The sequence below is a fragment of the Carcharhinus amblyrhynchos genome, chromosome 10 (assembly GCF_965287045.1).
Source record: "Carcharhinus amblyrhynchos chromosome 10, sCarAmb.v2.hapA, whole genome shotgun sequence".
Classification (NCBI taxonomy): Eukaryota; Metazoa; Chordata; class Chondrichthyes; order Carcharhiniformes; family Carcharhinidae; genus Carcharhinus; species Carcharhinus amblyrhynchos.
The window spans coordinates 1,160,399-1,180,329 of NC_137333.1; the positions used below are offsets into that span (position 1 = coordinate 1,160,399).

The window sequence follows — 19,931 nt, forward strand, 5'->3', positions numbered from 1 at the left end:
CATACCCTTCATAGAGAAGGAAAGGAGAGAGTGCAGAATGTAGTGTTACAGTCATAGCTAGGGTGTAGAGAAAGATCAATTTAATGCAAGGTAAATCCATTCAAATGTCTGACAGCAGCAGAGAAGAAGCTGTTCTTGAGTTGGTTGGTACGTGGCTTCAGACTTTTGTATCTTTTCTCTAGAAGGAAGAAGGTAGAAGGTGGAAGAGAGAATGTCTGGGGTGCGTGGGGTCCTTAATTATGCTGGCTGCTTTGCCGAAGCAGCGGGGAGTGTAGACAGAATCAATGGATAAAGGAAATTCTCCTGCTGTGTTCTGGTTAATACTTATCCCTCAAGAAACATTACTCAAAATGGATTACCTGGTCATTATCATGCTGCTGCTTGCTGTCTGCAAATTGGCTGCTACATTTCCTACATTACAATACTGACTACACTTCAAGTACTCCAGTGGCTGTACGGTACTTCTCCCCTGCCCTGAGAGTGTGAAGGGCATTAGAGAAATACAGATTCATTGTTCTTCACTGCTGCACTCAGCAGGCTGATACACAGATGTTTCATACTTAATGTATTAGTCATTCCCCAGGCAGACAAAGCCTTAGTTTTCAAGTTGAGGAGGGCTGCAGGATAAGAAATCGCTCAATGTAATATGTTTGACTTTTGTCAGAAAGAGGAAGAGTTGGCTGGAGGATAGAGGCTAAGAGTCAGTAGACACAAGACTGGGGCTGCAGCACCATCATTGGTGAGACTGTATAATTGCAGCTACCAGGCTAATGTGGGCAGTTTCCATTAGAAATATGCACACGGTGATCAGAAGTTGTGATTAGAGCAAACAGAAAAAGGTGGCAGAAGCAGAGTCAACAGTAACGCTCAAAAGGGGAACTGGGTACATAGTTGAAAAGAAAACATTTTGCAGGGCTTGGGCAAAGAGCAGGGAAGTGGGATTAATTGGAAAGCTCTTCCAAAAAGCCAGCACAGGCATGAAGGGCTAAGTGGCCTTCATGTGTGCTGTATCATTCCATGAATACAAGCTGTATTTGATAACGTGTAGACGATTTTTAATGCATCATAAAAAGTTACTTTTGATCTTTTCCAGCATTACAAATTCTAGTAGATACACGTCCGGACTATTTCAGATTGTGGACAAATGATCAATTTATTAATACCTTAGTTGCATGAAGATCAACTGTTTCAAGGAACAACTGTCGGCTCAGCTCCTCCAGTGCATCCACCTCTTGCTGGATAAGTGAGAGATCTGGAGAGAAATGTTAAAGAAAGTGCCAAGTGAACTGAACTCAGCGTGACGCCCATGAGTCGTATCTTTAACTGCAGGTGTGACAAAAAGCCATGTGAAGGTTAAGCAAGTGAAAGAAGGAAGTCTGAACTATTTACAAGAAATGTGTATCTTTTTACCGTGCCAGTTATGGTCTCCGTACTGTAAATTAACACACAAGCACTGGAAAAATTACAAAAAAAATTGCAATGATACTGGAACTGAGATCACCTAACAGGAAAGGCAGAATAGGCTGGGACTCTTCTCTAAAAAAAAAATGACTGAGGGGTCACCTAAAGGAGGTTTATAAGTTGCTGAAAGGGTCAGATGTGGTAATCGCACAGATGTTTACAAATGTGGGCGAGTCCAAAATTAGGGCGCATAAATATAAGGTGCCAATAAATCCAATAGGGAACTCAGGGACAGAAACGGAAAATGCTGGAAAATCTCAGCAGGTCTGACAGCATCTGTGCAGAGAGAGATTGGAGCCAATGTTTCAAGTCTGGATGACCCTTTGTCAGAGCTAGGGAATTCAAGGAGATGTCTTTACTCAGAGAGGTGAGAATGTGGTACTTGCTACCATAGGGAGCAACTGAGGTGAATAATATGGATATATTTAAGGGGGAAGTTGGATAAACACATGAGGGAGAAAGGAATAGAAGGAGATGTTGATAGTATGAGATGAACAGGGGTGGGAGAAGGCTCATGTGGAGCAGAAATATCAGCACAGAACAGTTAGTGTGTTGTTAATCTACATTGCTCAGGGTATATTAGAGAGCTTTCAAAATTTATTGTGGGTAAAATAACAACGCATAGCCTCATTTCAAGATATAGAACACAGCACCCCATTTAATCATCAAAAAAGGATATTTTCACTGTTGGTAGATGATGAAGTCACACTTTTAATCATTCCCCAAAATCCTGCAGGCTTATTCTGCACCTCTCCACGTTGGAACATCATCCTCCTGGTCACTGCAATTCTATCAGGGAGACAAATGAGAAGTAAATCAGGTTGCATCTTACACAGGACAGGAATATGATCAAGTCAAACACAATACTACCAATCAACACAAAGGTTATCCAGGATTCAACAGACAGCAAAAAAAAACCAAGATCAAAGTAAAACCAGCTTCCCATCCATTGACTCCGTCTACACTTGCCACTGCCATGACAAAGCAGCCAACATAATTAAGAATCCCACACTCCCCAGACATTCTCTCTTCCACCTTCTTCCTTCGGGAAAAAGTCTGAGGTCACGTACCAACCGACTCAAGAACAGCTTCTTCCCTGCTGCCTTCAGAATTTTGAATGGACCTACCTCGCATTAAGTTGATCTGTCTCTACACCCTAGCTATGACTGAAATATTACATTCTGTACTCTCTCCTTTCCTTCTCTATGAATGGTATGCTTTGTTTGTATAACATGCAAGAAACAATACTTTTCACTGTATGTTAATACATGTGACAATAATAAATCTAATCAAATCAGAGTGCAGTTATGAGCTAGATTACTTGGTGACACTCAAATAAAAGCAAAATACTGCAGGTGCTGGAAATTTGAAATAAAACAGGAAGTGCTGGAAAAGCTCAGCAGGTCTGGAAGCATCTGTGGAGAAAGAAACAGAGTTAACATTTTGAGTCAAATATGACTGCTTCAGTGCTCCTTGGGATTAACAGCTAAAGCAGGCTTTAAAGAAGAAAGCAACTGGGGTGGGAGTGGGGTAAGGAGAGGGAGGTTAAAATTTCAGTGCTTTCCTATTATAAATACACAAACTTATTATCCCAACTGATCTGATTTGTTGTCATATGTATTGGAATACAGTGAAAAGTATTGTTTCTTGTGCGCTTTACAGACAAAACATACTGCTCGCACAATCTTTAGAGTGCAGAAGGAGGCCATTCAACCCAACAAGTCTGCATCAACCACAATCCTACCCATGCCCTACTCCTGCAACCCCACATATTTACCCTGCGAATCCCCCGACACTAAGCGGCAATTTAGCATGGCCAATCCACCTAACCTGCACATTTTTTAGAGTGTGGGAGGAAACTGCAGCACCTGGAGGAAACCCACACTGACATGGGGAGAACGTGCAGACTCCACACAGACAGTGACTCGGGGTTGGAATTGAACCCAGGTTCCTGGTGCTGTGAGGCAGCAGTGCTAACCACTGCGCCACTCGAGTACATAGAGTACGTAGGAGAGAAGGAAAGAAGAGGGTGCAGAATGTGGTGTTACAGTTACAGATAGGGCGTCGAGAAAGATCAACAATATGGTAAGCCCATCATCATTAGAGTTTAAAAGAGTACAGTTTTAAGAGCATAGAATAAGAATAAAAGATTGAACTGCTAAATGATTCTAGATGAACTGGAGCCCACTACAATTATCATCATTACCAACAGCCCAATGCTGCTGAACAATGTCCAACAAATCATTGGTAACATAGTCACTAGAGCTCGGCAAGCATCTTGGAAAGTTCAGGGTTAATAATTGAACTTCGTTGTATCTTGGAAACACTGCTTTTCACCAGAAGCAGAATGGTTTTAAAGGGAAGCATGGCTTATCTTCCGCTTGAAATGCCCACGTGTTAAATACAAGAAGTGTTTGTGTAGGGAGCTAAGGTGACAGCAATGTCATCAAGCATGAATGACTTAAGTATAGCCTCAATGTGAGTGTAATACTGTAGGTAGAGAGAGGTCCGTTAACTATAGCACGCAAAGCTCATGGTTAAAAAGACTAGTCTGCAAAGGATTCTGGAACAGTTAATTCAGGAAGTCTTGTTTGATGGAAGTAACTTTGGAGTAAACAAATACAACTATTCACACAAACAGACTTTTTAAAAGATGCATCAGTAGAAACATCATGAGGTCTTATTTATGACATGTACCTTTGATGTAAAGCAGAGGGGATGTAAAGCAGCGCTGCTTTCAACAGGTATTTTGAGGGCTTGAAATATAAAAAGAAACCCAAAAGCCATCACCCTCTGCTAGATCAGTCACCAATACCCTGTATGAATGAAGTCTGTTCTGTGGAGCCCACCATCATGTCTTGTGCTCAAAGCAAGTTATTGTGAAGGAGAGAAAGGAGGAGTTTGACAGTTGAATGTTACTGAAATTGCTAATTGCCAGACATTCTGAGAGGGTAGAACCCCCACCTCTGAGTAAGAAGGATGTGGATTTAAGACCCACTACAGAGACGGCAGCATACATCAATGCAGCACTGAAGGAGTGCAACACTGTCACGGGTTAGACGCTTAACTGAGGTTTACTCTCGAGGTGGATGTACAAGGACCCGTGCTACTATTTGAAGAAGATTGAGAGAGGTGTCCTGACTGTTATTTATCCCTAATATACCCAAGAACCAGATCATCTCATCATTATTGCATTGCTGTTTGTGGGATCTTGCTGTGCATTTTGGCTGCCAGGTTTCCTGCATTTCAACAATGAATATACTTCTAAAGTACATCATTGGCTGTAAGATGCATTGGGATGTGGAAGGGACGACAGGAAGCAAGTTCTTTCCTCTTCCTTTATATCTTTGATGCACAGCTTTTCCCTCTGCCCCTCTCTTCCCTTTAGTGGAGGTTAAAACAAATCTCTTTGACCAAACCTTTGGTTACTTGTTCTAATATCTACTCATGTGGTTTGGTATCACAATTTTTAAAATATTCATTCGAGGGATGTAGGCATCGCTGGCAGGCCAGCATTTATTGCCCATCCCTAGTTACCCTTGGGGGGCAGCTGAGAGTCAACCACATTGCTGTGGGTCTGGAGTCACATGTAGGCCAGACTAGGTAAGGACGGCAGATTGCCTTCCCTAAAGGGCATTAGTCACCCAGATGTGTTTTTCTGACAATCGACAATGGTTTCATGGCCATCAGTAGACTTTTAACTCCAGACTTCTACTGAATTCAAATTTCACCATCTGCCAAAGCTCTGGGATTCAAACTTAGATTCCCAGAGCTTTGCCCTTGGTCCCTGGATTACTAGTTCAGCAACAATATACTATGTCACCACCTCCCCCTCTTCCTGATTTGTCTGATCATGCCGCTGTGTAATGCCTCGAGCTGATTTTACTATGTTAAAATTGCTGTACAAAGGCCGACATCTGTTGGGTCATTGAGTGTCTTTGGTTACAGAAAATTGTTTGCACTGCTAAAAAAGACAAAGATTGAGCTCTACTGGCTTTTAAAGACAGATGTATTAACAACTAGGCTTCTCCTTCCTTTTGACATGGAAATGATTCAAGATTTTGGGTGGCTTTGGAAGCTGGGACTGAGCTCCCAGCCCCAGATACCTGGTGCTGAAAATGTTGTCAGTTTAAATTGCCAATTTGCTGTCTTACTCTTAGTTTCTCATTGAGGCCTGGCTGGGTGGTGTGGCTGACAGCCCAGGTTTGATGAGCAGGTAGCTCTGCCGATAATCCTTTGGCACAGTGGTTAGCACTGCTGCCTCACACCGCCAGGGACTGGGGTTCAATTATTAGCTCGGGTCACCATCTGTGCAGAATTTGTCTGCGTGGGTTTCCTCCAGCTGCTCTGGTTTCCTCTCACAGTTCTAAAGGCACGCATGTTAGGTGCACTGGCCATGCTAAATTCTCCCTCAGTGTACCTGAACAGGTGCCAAACTGTGGCAAATAGGGGGTTTTCACAGTAAATTCATTGCAGTGTTAATGCAAGCATACTTGTGACAATAATAAACAAACTTTAATTTCTGTTCAGCTTTGTCTGAGTGCGATAGAGGAAATTCAAACATTATTTATTAATAGAATCTTACACTACAGAAGGCGGCCATTTGGCCCAGCATACACATGCTAGCTTTTTGAAAGAGCTATGCAATTTTGTCCTTCACGTTTCCCCATAATCCTGAAAGCTAGTTAACTTTAAGTACACGTCCAAATACGTTTTGAAAGTTTTTATGGAACCTGATTCGACCACCCTTTAAAGCAATGTTCCAGATCTGAACAACTCTCCTCATTTCTCCCTCCACTTTTGTCAATTATTTTAAATCTGTGACCTCTGGTTACTGTATCACTTGACTGAGGAAACAGTTTCTCCATCAAGACTCTTCATAGCTTTGAATGCCTTCATTAAATCTCCCCTTAACCTTCTCTGCACTAAGGCAAACAATCCCAGCTTCTCCAGTCTCTCCACTCACCCTGGCTATCATCCTGACAAACCTCCTCTGTAATCTCTCCAAGGCCTTGACATCCTTCATGAGTGATGCCCACAACTGCAAAAATTCTCAAAACTGGGCATCACAGGCATGGTCAACATTTATTGCACATCATTGATTGCCTTCGCAAAATAGTGGCGAGCTGCCTTCTTAAACCACTGCAGTACCTGTGAATGTAGGTACTCCCAGAGTTACAGCACCTAAGGGTGCAGGTACTTCCAGAGTTTCAGTACCTATGGGTGCAGGTACTCCCAGAGTTAGAGTACCTGTAGTGCAGGAACTCCCAGAGTTAGAGTACCTATGGGTGCAGGTACTCCCAGAGTTACAGTACCTATGGGTGCAGGAACTCCTAGAGTTACAGTACCTGTGGGTCCAGGAACTCCCAGAGTTGTTAGGTCTTCCCAGTCTTTTTCTGAAGAGTCACATCGGATTCAAAACTTAAATTCTGTGTTCCTTCTCACAGGTGACACCAGGCCTGCTGAGTATTTTTAGCACTCTGCTTTTATTTCAGGTTTAAACAGTGTTCCCTGGATAAGCTCTCTGAATCTCCTGGAGATTTTTTCAAAACGTAGCTGGAGATGACTTTGATACCTAGAGGAATGCTTTCAGACACACTCCTTAAACTTCAAATGTCGAGAGAGCATCTGCGTTAAATCATGCTGCAGAAATGGGCCTTTGCCCATCGGTAAGTAATGCTGAGTATCATACATGAGTAACTGCAGTATAAAGTGCAGTATACAATTTTATTTTAAGCAAAAAGATTCTATTAATTTCACTGACTCATGGATAAGGGACCATAAATTCAACAGCAACCTCGCATTCACACAGCAACTTTAATGGAGGAAGGCACTTCACAGAAGTGTCAGCAAGCACAAAGCTAAGAGTTGAAGTTTATTTATTAGTGTCACAAGTGGATGTACATTAACACCGCAATGAAGTTACTGTGAAAATCCCCGAGTCGCCACACTCCGCTGCCTGTTCAGGTACACTGAGGAAGAATTTAGCATGGCCAATGCACCTAACCAGCACGTCTTTCAGGCTATGGAAGGAAACCGGTACACTCAGAGGAAACCCATGCAGACACAGGTACAACGTGCAGATTCCACATGTGAGTGACCCAAGTCACGAATCGAACCCAGGTCCCTGGCGCTCTGAGGCAGCAGCGTTAACAACTGTGCCACCATGCCACAATATGGAGATAATAGGAGAATTGATTATCAGTTTGGTTTAAGGGGTAGATTATTAGGTGGGTTTTAAAGCAGGAGAAGGAGCTGGAGAGGATCAGGGAAGGAATTCCATTGCTTGGGACTCTGGCAGCTGAATACACAGCTTTTAGTGTATTCAGACTACACTAGATAGAGCAGAGAGTGAAAGCACAGAGACGTCAGGTGGTTGCATGGCTGGAGGAGGTTACAGAGACAGGGAGGGATGGAGATATGGATGTTGAGAATGTGAAACAGAAGTTGGTGCACCGGGAGGTAAACTGATGGATGAACAAGGACAGGTGCAAGTTAGCAGAGTTTCAAATGCTTATTGAGGGTTATCCCAATGAAGATAAAAAGTTCACAGAATACTTTATCAGAAGTTCATTTTATAAGAAATTAATTAGAACATCTCGCAAAAGGCAATCACAGGACTTTGAATAGAACGCACAAAGACAGGAAAATGGGCACAGTGAGATGCAAAGTAGAGGTGATTTTTAAACTTGATTCAGGATTCAGAAAATGCTGCAGGAAGTAGAACATTTATTCAAATTGCTTTTTCTCCTGAAGATTAAAAAAAAATCCCTATCACTTCTGCATTCTGGTTTCACCAAAGGCACACAGCAGAAAGCGTGGGCACACGGAAAGTACTGTGCAGTTTACCACAAAGGGCATACAGCAAGAAAAGCTCACTGGGGAATGCACTATAACCTTCTGGTCAAGAGGGGAAGATGAAGGAGGTGAAGTAAAGGTCTGGTAGACATTTCAAAACCAGGGGCCATAAACATAATCAACGATAAACTGAATAGAGATATCAGGAGAAACTTTTATTACCCAGAGAATGGTGAGAATATAGAACTCACTATCACAAGGCATCAGTGCACTTAAGGGGAAGTCAGATAAATACATGACGGAGCAAGTAATAGAAAGACATTAGCAGGGTAAATAGATAGGGTTACAGGGATAAGGCCTGGCTGTGATTGTGGTTGGTGCAGACTCGATGGACTGAATGGCCTCCTCCTGCACTGTAGGGACTTTATGATTCTACGAATTGCTGATAGATCACAGAAACCCTACAGTACAGAAAGAGGCCATTTGGCCCATAGAGTCTGCACTGACCGCAATCCCACCCAGGCCCTACCCCGATATCATTACAATATTTTACCCACTAATCCTCTAACCTATGCATCTACGGTCAAGTTAGCATGGCCAATCAACCTAACCCACACATCTGTGGGAGGAAACTGGAGCACCCGGAGGAAACCCACGCAGACATGAGGAGAACGTGCAAACTCTACACAGACAGCGACCCGAGCTGGGATTCAAACCCAGGTCTCTGGAGCTGTGAAACAGCAGTGCTAACCACCATGCTGCCGGGTGAGAGGAGGCTGTGAGGAGCATAAAGACTATCATGGACCAGATGGACTGAATGGCCTGTTACTATGCTGTATATTTTATGTAATTTTGAATGCTTACAGCATAAGAGGCCATTTGGCCCATCATTTCAGCCCTTGCTCTTTGTGTGGACAATCCAAATTAATTGACCTGTCCTGCATTGTCCACACAAAATTACTTTTCACCTCTGCTTCAAATGTATCATCCTTCTCCTGCTTGTTAAATATTGGATGTTTTGACTGGCAACACCAAGACAAAAGATGATAAGATGCCATCCTGTGGGGTTTGAACAATGTGACTAATTACATTGCTTTACAATACATAACATCCCTCCCCCTTTGCTTTAGTAGTTCGACAACAAACTTTTAAACATTAATGATTACCCACTGTGAACGTTAGCCACATTACCAGTATATCTACATATGTATAACTAATACAAGAGTTTTTTGTGGACTTTGATTTAGTTTTGGTAAGATACAATAGGGTAAGATCAGTAGTCTGATCCTCACGAGTACCAGGTTCTTCACCATGTGAAGTTACTATGTTGTCAGCTTTCAGAGAGGCCGATTGCTCTACTGGAGTAGAACTTGAACTTGGTTCTGTAGTAATCCTTGATTTAGGAATTTCACAATCTTGGGTATCTGAAACAAGCCTTTATGACACTGTTCCTGTGAATTCACTTTTTGAAGTGAGGATTTGACTTGCGCATCTCCACCAGATTCTCTCATCACCAAGTTGCACGACAGTCAGAATGGTTGCAGGTAACCACTTCTCACTTGCAGAGCAATTTCTTGCTGAAATTTATCCTCTTTGTGTAAAACTCCTCAGTCTGATGTTTGTTGAGAAAGCTGTTGACTTTCCTGGATAGCAAACCTTCATTTTTTGATACTTTCATGGCATGTTTCAGTGACTGTGTTAACCTCCCCGCGAACTCGTTACTGGATGATTGATTTGTGGCAGTCCTTATGTGTTCTATACCATTGTTCTTAAATTAATCCACAAATTCCTGGAACGTGAATTGCGTCCCATTACTGACCAGTTGTTCAGGCCGCCCAAATCTTGTGAACAACACATGCAACTCCTCTATGGTTCTTTCCGTCATGGTGAATTTCATCATCCTGATACTGGGCCACCAGGACAAGAAACACGTAGTCTTCAATGGGTCCCGCGTAGTCGATACGTATCCGCTGCCAGGTTCTTTTAGCCAATCCCATGGGTGAAGTGGTTGTAGAGGTGGCATATTCCATATTCTAACGCATGACTGGCATTGCCCCATCTTTTCTTCTATATGTTATTCAAGTACCAGGCACCAAAGAATAGCTTCATGCAGGTTCTTTCTTCCACACTACCCACGGATGACCTTTGTGCAGTTTATCCAAGAGTCGGCTTCATAAGTGTGGAGGGATGATCATCCTGATTCCCCCATAGCAATACTCTACTTTGGGCAGTTAATTCAAGTTCCCTCAATATATAAGGTCTGAATTCAGGTTTCTTCTTTTGTTTGTCCAATGATGTTTCTCTTAAAACCATGTCCATGATCCTATCCGTTACGGGGCATTCCTCGTGTGCCTTTGCACCTGAGACGATCACAGTTAGACATTCGCCACCTGGGAGACATATGCTAATATAGCTGTTTTGTGAGTTGGTCTTGTCCTGAAGTGGCAATTTCGATAAAATACCTGCGTTGGCATGCTGTCCTGATCTCTGATACTTAGTTTCATAATTATGCGCTGATAATATCATTGTCTATCTTTATGGATGATTCATGGCTAATGATGGAATTAAAGTAAAGATGGGTTGAAGAAGAACAATACCACAGACTGCTTGACCATTTTTCCTTTGTATGCACTTTGCCAATCCTTTGCCCAATTCCATTATTGGTCAACACACAATAAAGTATGAAGTGGCTTTAATAGTGTTGTGAGGTTTGGGATGAACCTCCCATAATAATTACCATGATATGTTCTCTGGTCTTGACACATCTTGGATCACTGTCATTTTTGCTCGCGAGAGAGTGCTTGCACGAGAGAGTACACAAGACTGCTTGCATCAGAGAGGATGTTTGCACGAAACAGGGTGCTTGCATGAGAGAGTGCACAAGACTGCTTGCACGAGAGAGGATGTTTGCACGAGAGAGGATGTTTGCATGAGAGTATTTGCACGTGTGTGTACATCAAGAGAGGGAGTTGGGAAATTCCAATGGCATATTATGGAAGCCCGGAATTTTGGAATTTTCCTGTCCGCTGCACTCTTTGTTCAAGCAAAAATGCTTTATGTGATGTTTTTCAATTTAAAACTCAATACAATAGTCCTTTTAATTCTCATTATTCATTCATTTTTTAAGCACCTCTCTAATGCTTAAAAGAAAGTGTTGTATTTATATAAAATTTTTCATAACCTCAGGCTGTCCCAGATCATTCACAGGAATGAGTACTTCTTGTGAGCATAGTCACTGTATTAGTGTGGGAAAACACAGCAGCCAATTTGTGCACAGCAAGCTCCCACAAAAAAAACAATAAAATAACAAGCAGATAACCTGTTTTAATAACTTTGATTGAGGGGTACAAACCCTGATTTTGTGTAACCATGTTTTTCCAAAGACTGCAGGACATCAGGAAGAACTCCACAGCTCTTCTTCACAATAGCGTTACAAGGTCTTTTATGAGAGGGTGGATAGTGCCCTCGGTTTACTCGCCTTTCTGAGAAACAGCACCTTTGAGAATACCTTCTCAGCACCGGGACTGGGAGCGTCAGCCTGGATTTTGTGCTGAAGTCACTGGTATGGGCCTTGTGACTCAGAGACAATTGTGCTGCCAGAGGCATGGCTGACAATGCAGCTGCTTAACTCAAATTATTGATTAATTCAATTTATTTTTAATTGTAAATAATGAATCAGTAGACTGCAACTAACGCCGATGTTTAAAAGGTCCACTGGGGTCAGACATTTCTGCTTTCAAATAAATCGGATCATGATCCAAATGCAGTCTTCCAATCAACAGAAAGTCAGCCAGCAATTTTTCAGCATTCTTTGCTCAATGTTTTTCTTTCTCTTTGAAGCATCTGAACACTGACCTGACAAAAACATCTTCAGCTATTCTAACCCATTACTCACCTCCCAAGGCTGGAAAATTCCACTGGCTAGTTTGCCTGAAACAAATTAATGTTCAGCTTTGGTGAGGTGAATAAAAAAACAAAGCAACCCGCTTTTACCTTTCCACTGCTAACTGTGAAAGGGAACAGTGTAGGGCCATCTCTTACAAGAGGCAAAATCATCCCAAAAAGACCAAACTCCCTCTTCTATATCTATTAAATATTAAATTTCACTGAATGACGCATCTTCCTGCCATTTTTTCTTTTAAATATTAAAACAGTATTTGGAAAGACTGCAGGCTTTGGCACTGTTTTCCTTAGAATAGAGGAGGTTGGGGGGAGATTTGACATCTGTGTTCAAAACAATGCAGAGTTATTCAGAACAAATAAGTAGACACTATTTACGCTGGCAGAAGGGTCGATAACAAGAGGGCAGAGATTTAAAGTCATTTGCAAAGAGCCAAAGAAGAAATGAAGATTTTTCTTGGAATGCGGCGTGTTACGATGATGCGCGCTGCCTGAAAGAATGGTAGGTGATTAAAAAGGGAAATGAAAAGGAAAATATCTTTCATTGCAGGGAAAGGGAAAGTGAGACTAATTGATAGCTCTTCCTGTGAGCTGTCACGGACATGATGGGCTGAATAGTCTCCTTCTGTGCTGTACGTTCCTATGATAGTCCTCTATTGATTTATTCTATCTAGTAATTTAGTTTACTTTAATTGGAAGATATTGAGATGGTGAAAGGTATGATTTAAATGCATGATCAATCTTCGCTGAGAAAGACGTACATTGGTTCTTTTGATTAACCAGTGTTCAGTACAGAGCCCGAAAAACAGGTCTTCAAATTTAATACCCCCTCTCTTGTTGTACAAGACAGAATGTGAAATGTTCTGTGAATCACACTCTGGGAAGATGCAGTATTTTAGATCGTTTTCCCTTCACACACGAAACTGAAAATTTCACCTTTCGCATCAACTGTGGCAATGGTGTCTGAGAGCCTTGCTACAGCTCTTCTTCCCACTGATTCTGCTTTTGCTTCTTCACTTGAACCTCATCAGCTTTGTTTTCCATTTTTTCTGGCTCCATTGTGTGTTCTGCAATATTTTTTCCTGACTACTGTTATGCTACAGTAACAATTTCTTAGTGCAACTAATCTACGTGAATCAGTAATGTAGGTCACAGACTTACGTTACAAGGTAAGCACCATAAAACCGCAGTGATCCGAGAATGTGCACTTCCTGAGAACTTTAAATTGCAGACTAAAATGTGAAAAAGTTTCAAACTCTAGTTGCAATGCAGACAAACCACATCCCGTCAAAAATTGTATATTATCCTAAGGCAATATTATGCATCTGATTGAGAATATTAGACCAGAAATGAGCAATTTAGCATATGTTAAAGAAAACGACTACAACCAGGTTTGAGACCTATGTGCATCAGAAGTTCCAAATGGCGAACAGCACAAAGGGGTTCTAGATCATTAAAAAAATCTGTATCCATAGAACTGAAAATGCACCCAGGTTTATAAATTTTTCAAACAGGAATAGGAGAGTTCATCCCAAGTGTCCACTTAATCCCAAGTGGAATATGTCCTGGTGTGCTGGCTAATATTGGTCCTTCAGTTAACAGATGACCTGGGCATCATCACATTCATGTTTGTGGTACCTTGCTGTGAGCAAATTGGTTGTCATGTTTCCTGCATTGCAATAGTGACTACACCTATTTACCTTCCTAACGACCTTGCGACATTTTAGGTGTGTGGCTGCTTTTAGCCGTCCTGAGGTCAGGGAAGGTGCAGTATTGACGCAAGTCACTCATTCTATTAACTGACTTCTCTAAGTGTGTCCAGTACCATGATTAGTATAAGCAACAGGCTGGGACTGAGCTTTGGACTGTACTGAAACAGCTAAACGCCAAGGTAGTAAAGCTGGCCAATGTTCACACACGTTGTTCCTCCGGGATGAAATGCCTGACCACAACAGAAACATAACAACAGGACCAACCCAAGCTCAGTTTGCGCTACCTTCAGCTTAGAAGGTCGAGTGGTGATTTAAAATAACAAAAGGCAAACTATTTCTTCGGGTGGGAGAATCCATGAAATAAAACATAATCTTAAAATTAACAGAGGGTAGTGGAAATCCGAAACTTTCCTCTTCTAATATCCTGAGATTAAGATTTTTATTCGGTAAAGTGGAGCAGGCTTGAAGGGTTAAATGACCTGCTCCTAATTTGTACGTAAGGGATACTAAAGGTGTGAAAATGGGGGTGAGGTACAGATCCACCACAGAGTCGAACTGGAGTAACTTTGATGGACTGAACGCTTGACTTCTGTAACTATCTTGAGTAGATGTGTCTAATAGTTTGATAGTGCCACCCACTGGTGGTCAGCAGTATGGCAACCATTTGTACAGTCACCTGAATATTTAATACTAAGTTATGCAAATTAGAAGCCCCTCATGCTGCTCCATCATTCAATAATATTATGGCTGACCTGATTGTAACCTTAACTCTGTATTTCCACTGCTCCAATAATCTTTCACCCTCTGGCTTATCAAGAATCTATCTCACTCTACCTTAAAAAATATTCAAAGACTCTGTTTCCACTGCCTTTTGAGAATGAGAGTTCCAGAGACTCCCCACCCTTAGGGAAGATAATTATCCTCACCTCTGTCTGAAATAGGTGACCTCTGATTTTTAAACAGTGATCCCCTCTAGATCTTCCCACAAGAGAAAACATTCTCTGCACATTCACCCTGTCCAGAGCCCGCAGGATCTCATGGGTGGAGCCTTACGGCTGTTTTGCAGCAGGAAAATGTTGTAAAATCGGGTGTAAAGTGACTAGTGCGAATGGGGCAGGTTTTCACGCCTGTCTTATGACACCTGGATTTCTGGTGTGGTCAACCTCTTGCTGGAAATAGGCAAGAGACTAACTAATTTATTTAAATTTACATATATGTTAATTTCAATGTGTTTAGTGAGCCTGGCACTCAATGGTCCAGACTCAGTTGCCTTTATGGCCTCAGCAGGAGAGGTTCTCTCTGGTGAGGAAAACACCTGCTCCCCATGATCAGAAAACAGCTGCGTTGGCCACGCGATGGAAACGGAAGCCACCCCACGGTGGGGGCCAAGAGCATGGGGGTTTGTCCCATAGACAGTGCCAGGCTGGCACCTTGGCAATGGTCACTGGGCATCTGGGCAACGCTAGTCTGGCAATGCATACCGCAGTGCCAGGGGATGGGGCCAATGGAGAACTTTTTTCGTTAACACATAACAGAGATGTTAACAGCTCCTCGCGTATTTAAAATAACTTTGCAGTTTAAGTTGTATTTTACTCTGATATTACACAAAAACGTCCCTTGTTCCGAATGAATTTGCAAGAATGACAGTAATGGTCCATAGGTAACCATGTCTTGGTGGGTCCTTGGAATTTCTACTTCTTACTGGAATGTACCTATTCTGTGTATTCTGAAATATCCTCTTAAATATCTGCCACTGCATGTCTATTGACCTATCCCTTAACCTCATTTGTCAGTTCACAGCAAGGATAAGTGCCTGTGAAAAGTAAGATGAACTCACACAGTATCTGCAGAGTAAATTTCAATGGATCAATCATTCAAGGCACTTTGATCTATACAGATTCACAGCAAGGTAGAAACCCACCCAAAGATCACTACTCTCATTCTTACAAATTGCTTCCATATATATGATATTCATTCGTAACAAGGGACATTCTTGTAAAATATAATTGAGTAAAATGCAACTTAAACTTGCAAAGTTATTTTAAATACTCCAGGGTCTGCTCATGAGAGATTTCAGGATACTTGCTTTCTCTGAAGACATGTAGCCTTACAGAAATCATCGACAAGCCCCACGTATTGCAACACAATGCACTTCACATATGTACATCAGCTTGACAAACTTCTCGCCTGTTCAGTAGTAAAGAGTAAAACATTCACGACAATGGAGTAGCATGGGTGACACAGTGGTTAGCGCTGCTGCCTCACAGCGCCAGGGACCTGGGTTCGATTCCCAGCTTGGATCACTGTGCGGAGTTGGCATGTTTTCTCCGTGTCTGCATGGGTTTCCTCCGGGTGCTCCAGTTTCCTTCCACAGTTCAAAAGACGTACTGGTTAGGAGCATTGGCCATGCTAAATTCTCCCTCAGTGAACCCGAACAGGTGCCGGGAGCGTGGTGACTAAGGGATTTTCAAGAGTTTGATCCATCAATAGTGAAGGAAGGGCAATACAGTTCCAAGTCAAGACTTGGATGGGAACTTGGCTTGATTGATAAGGACATCGAAAAGTGTAAATCCAGCTACTGAATTTGCTATCGAATGACAGGGAGTCATAACACTGTTTATTTTGTCTATTTCTTACGATCTGAATCTGTCAGAGCTCGGTTTTATGGAGAGTGTTAGACAATCAGGAGATTCAGTAAACAAAAATGCCTTCTGCTGCCTCTCCCTAACTCTGGCATATCTGACCTAAGCCTCTCTTCCTCTCTCTCCTCCTTTAAGGCACTACTGAAAACCTACCTCATTGACCAAGCTTTTGGTCATCTACTCTAATATCTCCTTGTGTTTCAGTGTGTTTGGTAACACACCTGTTGAATGCCCTGTGAATTGTCACTATGTTAAAGGTGCTACATAAACACATGTTATTGTTGTATTGTTTAAAGGTATGACTTTTTCAAACAGAACCTGGTCCTTTCCCCTGAGGTTCTGCTGTGAATAAAAGCTGCTGCAGGGTACTGGCCTTGCTGACAGCTCCTACCTCTTCTTCTTGCTGACGATCATGTCCATCGTCTGCAGTAATCGTCGCTCTAGTGCAAGGATGTCACTGTCGGTCACATTCCTTGAAACGGGGAACAAGAGGAAAGAGTGAAAGCATGTTAGAAAATCAAATATACGTCAAAGTCAGATTGAAACAGCTCTCCACATGCTTTGTCCCACACAGTAACAAGAACCTATGGTTGTAGAAGAGAAGAGTAGTGAGCCTGTGGGATTCATTACCACAGGAAGTAGTTGATGCCAAAACACTGAATACATTCAAGAGGCGGCTGGATATAACACTGAGAGTGGATCCAGACACCACACCTTGAGAAGGATATATATTGGCCTTGGAGGGAGTGCTGTTTACAGGAATGGTACCTGGGCTTCAGGGATTTAATTATGAGGAAAAATTATACAAATTAGGCCTGTTTGCTCTAGAATTTAGACAGTTAAGAATTAATCTGATCGCAGTCTTCAAGATGTTGACAGGAAAAAACATGGTATACAAACTATTTACACTGGTTGGAGATTCTAGAACTAGTAGGCATTGTCTAAATTGTTCAGGAACAACAAACAGTACAGCACAGGAACAGGCCCTTCGGCCCACCAAGTCTGTACCGACACAGATGCCTTTCTAATATTTTCTTGCCTCTACGTGGTCCATATCCCTCTATTTGCTGCCTATTCATGTATCTATCCAGATGCCTCTTGAATGCTGTTATAGAACCTGCTTCCACCACCTCCTCCGGCAGTGTGTTCCAGGCATTCACCACCCTCTGTGTGAAAAACTTGCCCCTTACACCTCTTTCAAACTTTTCCCTCTCTCACTTTCAACCTATGACCCTGAATAATTGACCCTTCAATCCTGGGAAAAAGACTCTGACTATCCACTCTATCCAAACCTGTCATAATATTGTAAACCTCTATCAGGTCCCCCCTCATCCTCCGACGCTCCAATGAAAACAATCCAAGTTTGTTCAACCTTTCTTCATAGTCCATATCCTCCAAAACAGGCAACATCCTGGTAAGTCTCTTCTGCACCCTTTCCAATGCATCAACATCCTTCCAGTAGTGTGGCGACCGGAATTGTACACAATACTCCAAATGCAGCCTAACCAAAGTCTCATACAGCAGTGACACGATTTTCCATTTCCTAAACTCAACGCCCCAACCAATGAAGGCCAGCAAGCCATACACCTTCTTGACCACCTTCAGGGAACTGTGGATCTGCATGCCTAGATGCCTCTGTATGCTAATATTTAGAAACCATAAAAAACCATAGGACCCCCTACAGTACAGAAAGAGGCCATTCGGCCCATCGAGTCTGCAGCGACCACAATCCCACTCAGGCCCTACCCCCATATCCTTACATATTTACCCATTAATCCCACTAACCTACGCATCTCAGGACACTAAGGGCAATTTCTAAGGGCTCAATCATTTACTGTATATTTTCCTTCTGCAGTAGACCTTCCAAATTGCATCACGTCACATTTCTCTGGGTTAAATTCCAGCTGCCATTTTCCGGCCCGGGTCTCCAGCTGATTGATATCCTGCTGTATCCTCTGACAATCCTCCTCACTATCCGCTACTCCCCCAATTTTTGTATCATCTGCAAATTTACTAATCAGGCCGCCTACACTTCTCTCCAAAACATTCGTAAATATTACAAACAACAGAGGCCCCAGCACTGATCCTTGTGGAATACCGCTTGTCACAGACCTCCAATTAGAAACGTACTCTTCCGCTGCCGCTCTCTGCTTTCTCTGCCCAAGTCAGTTTTGTATCCATTTTACCAGCTCACCTTGGATCCCATATGACTTCACTTTCTGAAGCCTGCCATGAGGAACCTTATCAAAGGCTTTACCAAATTCCATGTAAACAACATTACTGCCCTGAACTTATTCTTGACACTTCCTCAAAGAACTCAATCAAGTTTGTGAGACACTTCACAAACCCTTGTTGCCTATTGCTAATAAGCTTATTCTCTTTCAGATGTGAGTACATCCTGTCCCTGAGAATCTTCTCCAATAATTTCCTCATCACAGATGTAAGGCTCACAGGCCTGTAATTTCCCAGATTGTCTCTTCAGCCCTTCTTAAAGAGGGAAAATGTTAACGACTTTTAGTTCAGGGTATATGTTGGGAAGCACTTCTACACACAAAGGGTAGTAAGAAATTTGTAACTCTCTTCACAAATGCTAGATCAGTTGCTATCTTTAAATCTGAGATAGTTACTTTTTTGTTAAGCAAAGTTACTAAGGGATATGGGCCAAAGGCAGGTCTATGGAGTTAGGCCACAGATCAGCCATGATCTTATCGAACAAGCTTGATGTGCTAATGGCCTATTTCTGTTCCTATGTTCCCAATTGGTTGGATTGTGGAGCACAGACTTCCCTTACTCTGGCATCAGTTTGGTTGGTCAATACTAAATGTGGTATTCCATAAAAAGCTCAGTTACACTTGACTAAACAAGGTTTAACATTCCCGTTGGCCCTTTCACTGAGAATAAGGTGCAAATGGTTGGAAGTTCCTGACAAGTTAGCTGATTCCTGATGTTTTCATCTGTGAAGACTGCATAGTGAACCCTGTGGATGGGCAGGGTGTATCCCCTGTGGATGGGCGGGGACACAGATTCCACATTTCCATGATTAACTGAGTTAAAGTTGCTGTCTGATTTACACAATAATGAGTGACTGGGGCGGCACGGTGGCACAGTTCGATTTCCGGCTCAGGTCACTGTCTCTGTGGAGTTTGCATGTTCTCCCCATGTCTGTGTGGGTTTCCTCTGGGTAGTCCAGTTTCCTTCCACAGTCCAAAGACGTGTGAGTTAGGTTGATTGGCCATGCTTAATTGTCCCTTTGTGTCCCGGGATGGGTAGGTTAGAGGTATTGATAGGGTAAATATGTGGAGTGACGGGGATAGAGCCTAGATGCAGACTCGATGGGCTGAATGGTCTCCTTCTGCACTATAAGGTTTCTATGATTTCTGAGTGTGGATAGCCCCACCATTACTACTGTCACAAATTC

At 42.4% G+C, this 19,931-nt stretch overlaps 1 protein-coding gene across 1 annotated transcript in view; it reads right to left on the reverse strand.

The window, feature by feature from the left end:
• The window catches only part of LOC145349508 (Golgi pH regulator), a 48,374-nt gene that overhangs the window by 13,987 nt on the left and 14,456 nt on the right, over positions 1 to 19,931 (reverse strand). Inside the window, exons 7-9 of the mRNA XM_080198051.1 lie at positions 16,905 to 16,985; positions 2,139 to 2,250; positions 1,164 to 1,250 (exon numbers count right to left, since the gene is read on the reverse strand). Coding sequence (XP_080054177.1) covers positions 1,164 to 1,250; positions 2,139 to 2,250; positions 16,905 to 16,985 — 280 coding nt within the window. The remainder of the gene's footprint in view (positions 1 to 1,163; positions 1,251 to 2,138; positions 2,251 to 16,904; positions 16,986 to 19,931) is intronic.